At 49.6% G+C, this 6,000-nt stretch overlaps 1 protein-coding gene across 1 annotated transcript in view; it reads left to right on the top strand.

Annotated features, from left to right (window-relative positions):
* The first annotated feature begins 261 nt into the window (after positions 1-261).
* Positions 262-6,000, top strand: part of LOC112903589 — a 32,760-nt gene continuing 27,021 nt past the window's right edge. The window contains exons 1-4 of the mRNA XM_025972837.1: positions 262-428; positions 503-763; positions 866-961; positions 1,037-1,127. Of these exons, the coding sequence (XP_025828622.1) occupies positions 264-428; positions 503-763; positions 866-961; positions 1,037-1,127 (613 nt within the window). The 5' untranslated portion in view covers positions 262-263. The remainder of the gene's footprint in view (positions 429-502; positions 764-865; positions 962-1,036; positions 1,128-6,000) is intronic.

Here is a 6,000-nt window from a genome sequence, read left to right as displayed (position 1 = left end):
AAAACTCACGTTTTCCGAAGAGCTCTGGGCCCGATGCTGCAACAAATCCATCCTGAGTACGATATCCCGGCTGGAGAGGTACCGCCTTTGATTGGTATTTCTTCTTTTAACCTTTACTGGACCCCTTCTGACCCTATTTTCTGCTTCTGCAGCAAGAAGACGGCCCAGAGCCGATGAACGATGATGGATCGCCCTTCTGTTTTCTGGCGATTGCTCCTGTGGTTCTCTTCGGCAAGAATGCGCCCCCTCCCTCAAAAAGCGTGATGCAGATTCAGCCGAGCACTGCTAAGCTGACCCCCAAGCGAAAACGGCTTTTGGAAGCTGTTGCCCCCCAAGCTCGTGCCAAAACGAGGAAAATTCTGGTCAGAAAGGTCCGGAAAGAAGCCACACCGTCTTCTCCTGTTCCGTCATCTCCAGTCGTCGCCCAGGTTTGGCCCCTCCTCTCGCTTTGCAATCGGGCCTTTGTTCATGTCCCCTTTAACGGCACTCTCTTTTCTTGCAGCCTGCCGTTGTAGAAGTCTCCAGCGGGGAGGAGCCCCCATGCCAGAAAGGTTCATCTTCAGAGGCGCCAGAGGACGTGAATGCGCCTATCAAGGTCCTGATTGCTCTCCGTGATCCGGGCGCAACAACCTTGGAGGATCCTTCTGCGTCAGCTGTTGCCTCACCAAGCCTGCAGGCGCCGATCGTGACTCCATCCTCCGCTGGCCCCTGTTTGGAAAGACCCTCTACCGCTTCGGCCACTGCCAATCCCCCTGCACGAGAGGTACGTCCTGCGAAGCCGATTGCCATCTCATCGGCCATCCCTCTCGCGGAGCCGACTGTTGCCCCGTCGGCTGTTGCCTCATGTTCTGAGGGTGCGGTTCAGGCGGCCTCTGCTGCTATCGTTCGTCCTTCGGCAAGGGTGCACCCCCGGGAGCCGATCGTCCCTTCGTTGGCCATCGCTACTTCCTTCTCAGGACAAGTATGACTTTCCCTTTTCCTTTGCAATTGCTTTGGTCTTCTCCCGCAATACCTTGCTTACCCTCTTCTCCTCCAGAACCTAGATCTTTCAGAACTCCTTGCGTTTGATCCTGCCACGATTGGGTCGACCATATTGGAAGCCGATGGCTCTTCCTCGGGTCTGACCAGCACTGCCGATCGGCTCCTCCGCGTGAAGGAGCTTCTGTTGGGTCCGATCTCCGCGCTGATTCAAGACTCCAGTGCAGTTAAAAAGATCCTTGATGAGGTCAGTTCCCAGCTCCCGGTGAGTCTCCAGGCCAAGCTCTTGCCGGCCGGATACCTTTCTTCCTTCCAAGCAAAAGTGGCAGAAGCTCGCCGCAGGATCGAGACTCGGCGTTCCCAATCACTCTTAAGGACCATCATCGCTGAGATGTGTCAGTCGATCAATAAGAAGAAGGCCGCGCTCGACACGAAGGTTGACACATCTGCTTCTGCCCACCGGCTTCGTCTTTTGGAGAAAGAACTGGAAGACCTTGAAGCCAAAGTCCGGGCCACCAAGCAGCGCATCCAGGAGGAGAAGGATCTCATTGCGGGTTCTAAGCAGGAGGCAGAAGCTTTGACTTCCGAGTTGAAGGCGGACTTGGCCGAGCTGAGCAACTTGAGCAAACAAGTAGTGCCGGGGGCGGACGAAGATGATGAGGCGGTACTTGCTGAGGTCGACCGTATCCGTCTAGATGCTATCGCTGCTATAGACGCCTTTCTTCAGTAGTCCTGTTTGGATAAACTTTGTATCTTTATGTAGTGAACCCATGTAATGAACCTAAAGTCGATGGTGGCACATCGGCTGTTTGATAATTTGTGATGCTTTGATGGCTATAAGCAAAAGCTTCTAAAGTCAATGGCAACGCATTGGCTGTTCTAATCCTTTCTATTATTGTACGGGCCGATCAGCGCTCATCGGCCCTTTTCCCGTTTCCTGCCTTGTCAATGCTAACGTCGTCGACTCAACCTTCACCCCCCTTCTTAACCTGCTGGTTGCATCGGCTTCTTGCCTGATGGGTGCCATCGGCTTTACTGTTCGTCAGCCCACATACTTGGGAAATATTTCTTTAGGTGTTGGCCATTGACTGCTACCGGAAACTTGACGCCGTCCAATTCTTCAAGCATGTATGCATTCCCGGGTAGGACCTGGTCAACCCTGTACGGTCCATGCCAATTTGGGGACCACTTGCCATAGGTTGCATCTTTGGTTCCCAACGGTAATACCGCTTCCCAAACCAAGTCTCCTACCTGGAATTCCTTTGGCTTGACCTTTTTATTATATGCACGGGCTACTTTAGCCTTATTCTCCTTAATCTTCTCTAGTGACCATAGCCTGAGTTCCGTGAGGTCCTCCACATTATCACTCATCAGAGTAGCGTACTCTTCAGCGGATAAATCATTCTGGAACTCTACGCGTCTGGATCCAGCTGTAACCTCCCACGGTAACACGGCTTCCTGCCCATAGACCAAATGGTAAGGGGAAGTTTTTGTCGCCCCATGACAAGATATGCGGTATGCCCATAATGCTTCCGACAAGACTTCATGCCAGCGTCTGGGATATTCGTCGATCTTCCTCTTAATCAATTTAATAAGGCTCTGGTTGGATGCTTCGGCTTGCCCATTCGCCTGGGCGTAATAAGGAGATGACCTAATCAGCTTGATACCCATATCGGTAGCAAACTTCTTGAACTCTTCTGAAATAAAGACCGAGCCACCATCTGTTGTTATAGTCTGTGGAATCCCGAATCTGTGAATAACGTGTTCTTTGACGAACTGAATCACATCTTTGGATGCTACTGACTTCATTGGGACAGCTTCTACCCATTTGGTGAAATAATCTGTGATAGCTAAAATGAACTGATGACCCTTGCTAGACGGAGGATTGATTTTGCCGATCATATCCATGCCCCAGCCTCTGAACGGCCACGGCTTAACAATGGGATTCATCACTGACGCTGGCACCATCTGGATTTTTCCGAATCTCTGGCATGCCTGACACCCTTTATAATACTTAAAACAATCTTCAAGCATAGTGGGCCAGTAGTATCCTGTCCGTCTGATTAGCCACTTCATCTTGTGAGCTGACTGATGAGTCCCACACGTTCCTTCGTGAACTTCATGCAGGAGCCGATTGGACTCGGTCGGCCCTAGACATTTGAGCAGCAGCCCCTCCAAGGTTCTGTAAAACATATCATCTCCTATCAGGACGTACCTCATGGCTTTATATCGTATCTTCCTGGGTGCCCCCCGAGCCGAATCCTTCAAGTAGTTGAAGATATCGGCTCTCCAATCTCCCTGGTCCAGGAAGTATACCTGATGTCTGGGCCCATCGGCTTTGTATCCTGAAGCCAGCTGCGCGAGATCATTGGCCTCTGCATTCTGAGCCCTAGGTATCCAATAAAAATTTATATACCTGAACTGGGCTATCAGTTCCTGGCATTGCACCCACAATGGGAATAATAACTCACTTTCACACCTGTAGTCCTCGGTGAGTTGGGAAATTACCAGTTTGGAGTCTCCGAAGACTTCTACAGCTTCGGCTCAAGCTTCCAGAAGCAATTCCATGCCTTTACGCACCGCCTCATACTCTGCAAGGTTATTAGTACAAGTGGCCGGTAACCTAATCGAGAAAGAGTATGTTGCCCCCCGAGGTGATACCAGCAGGATGCCGATTCCACATCCATCTCCACAGACGGATCCATCGAAATACATGGCCCAGGCTCGTACGGAAAGCGTTGCTATGTTGGTATTAACCCTCTCAGCAATAAGATCTGCCAGTGCTTACCCTTTAACTGCCTTCGCGGGTTGATATCGGATGTCGAATTCTGATAATGCAAACATCCATTTGCCCAATCGGCCTTTCAACACAGGAGCCGATAGCATATGCTTTATAACATCCGATTTGCAGATGATGATTACCTCAGCCGACAGCAGGATGTGACGAAGCTTGGTGCATGTAAAAAACAAACAAAGGCAAAGTTTTTCCATGTCAGAGTACCTCATTTCGGCGTCCAACATCCTTCTGCTGAGATAAAATACCACCCGTTCCTTGTCGTCGTATAACTGCACTACCACCAAAGCGATAGAGGTGTCACCGACCGATAAATATATGTAAAATGGCCTGTCTTGTTGCGGTGGCACCAACACGGGTGGTCTCGACAAATAGTCTTTGATTTCATCGAATGCCCGTTGTTGTTCTGCCCCCCAGCGGAACTCTTCATTGGTCTTGATTTTTTACCAGTTCCATAAAGGGTTCAATTCGCCCAGATGAGTTAGAAATAAACCTCCTGACAAAGTTAATTTTGCCAATAAGTTGTTGGAGTTCCTTCTTGTTGGTGGGCGGCACCATAGTACGCACGGCCTCCTGACTTTTTAGGCCGATCTCTATTCCTCTTTCATGGACCAGGAAACCCAAGAACTGCCCAGCTGTTACACCAAAGGTGCATTTTTTCGGATTCATCCTGAGCCCGAATCTTCTGGTTCGTTCCAAAACTTGCCGTAGATCATCTAGGTGCCCTTCGACCGATGCTGACTTGACCACGACATCATCGATGTAGATCTCTACCAGATTGCCGATTAGGTCATGGAAGATGTGGTTCATGGCACGCTGATACGTTGCTCCGGCATTTTTCAATCCGAAGGTCATAACCACGTACTCGAACAGTCCCACCGCTCCGGGTACTCTGAACGCCGTTTTGTGTATGTCTTCAGGAGCCATGAAAATCTGATTGTACCCAGCATTACCATCCATAAAGCTCAAAATCTTGTGGCCGGCAGCCGCATTGATTAATATTTCCGCAACAGGCATCGGATATTCGTCCTTCGGAGTGGCCCTATTAAGATCTCTGAAATCCACGCAAACCCGCCACCGGCCATCTTTCTTTTGCACGGGTACGACACTTGAAATCCACTCAGCATATCTGCAAGCCCTGATAAATCCGGCTTCTATCATTTTCTCTATTTCCTTTTTACTTCGACCAAGACATCGGCTTTCATCTGACGTATCCGCTGTTGGAATGGTCGAAATCCACTTTTGAGAGGAGCCGATGCTCCACTATACTCCTATCGAGCCCAGGCATTTCCGTATAATCCCAGGCGAAGCAATCGGCATATTCTTTCAATAGGGTTATCATCGGCTCTCGAAATGACGGGATGTAATTTCTTACTAATGAACGTTGGCCGCGGCTTATCCCCGGGACCAATATCGATCTCTTCAAGTTCGTCAGCCGATGTGAAGCCATATCTAACTTCCCGTCATCTGTTAGATCAATGCTGCAAATAGGAAAAGAAGATAACGAAACGATCTCCAGCCGATCGGTGGTATTGGCCGATACACATATTTCACTACTTTCCAAGTGTTTAAGAAAAGAATCAGGCCGGCTGTCAAAGCTGGCCATCTCACAACAGCTACGTAAAGCACCTATCAAAAATTCACTTTTTGGGGACCGATTGCGCGAATCGGCCTCAATGGGTACATTATTGTGACTTCCTTCATGCAACTTTTCTACTTTGTAAGGCCAGTGGATAAGACCAGCCTTACTCCGTTTTTTGTAGCCTCGATGCGGTCACACCCTTCTAAGCTTATCCCTGAAATCGGCTCTTGGTCCTCCGCATCCCAGATGCTCATGGCAGCATGCGAAATCTCGATTGAGTCATCTGCCTGGACTACCTCCACTTCGTCTCCATCCCACTGGATCAAGCATTGATGCATTGTTGAGGGGATACAACAGTTGGTGTGAATCCAGTCCCTGCCGAGTAGGATGTTATAGGTGCTTTTGCTGTTGACGACGAAGAAGGAAGTCGGGACGGTCTTGCTCCCGACGGTGAGATCTACACTGAGGACACCCTGAGCTTCTAAAGTCTGCCCATTAAAGTCACTTAACGTGACATTAGTCTTGATCAAATCCCCGGTGGATCGCCCCAATCGGCGCAGAACTGAATATGGCATAATATTGACCGCCGCTCCCGTATCCACCAGCATTTTATTAACGGGCTGACCATTGATATACCCTTTGAGAT

This window comes from Panicum hallii, chromosome 8, assembly GCF_002211085.1.
Source record: "Panicum hallii strain FIL2 chromosome 8, PHallii_v3.1, whole genome shotgun sequence".
Lineage (NCBI taxonomy): Eukaryota > Viridiplantae > Streptophyta > Magnoliopsida > Poales > Poaceae > Panicum > Panicum hallii.
Note: the sequence above shows the minus strand (reverse complement) of the source record. Positions and strands in the feature narration are given on the sequence as shown.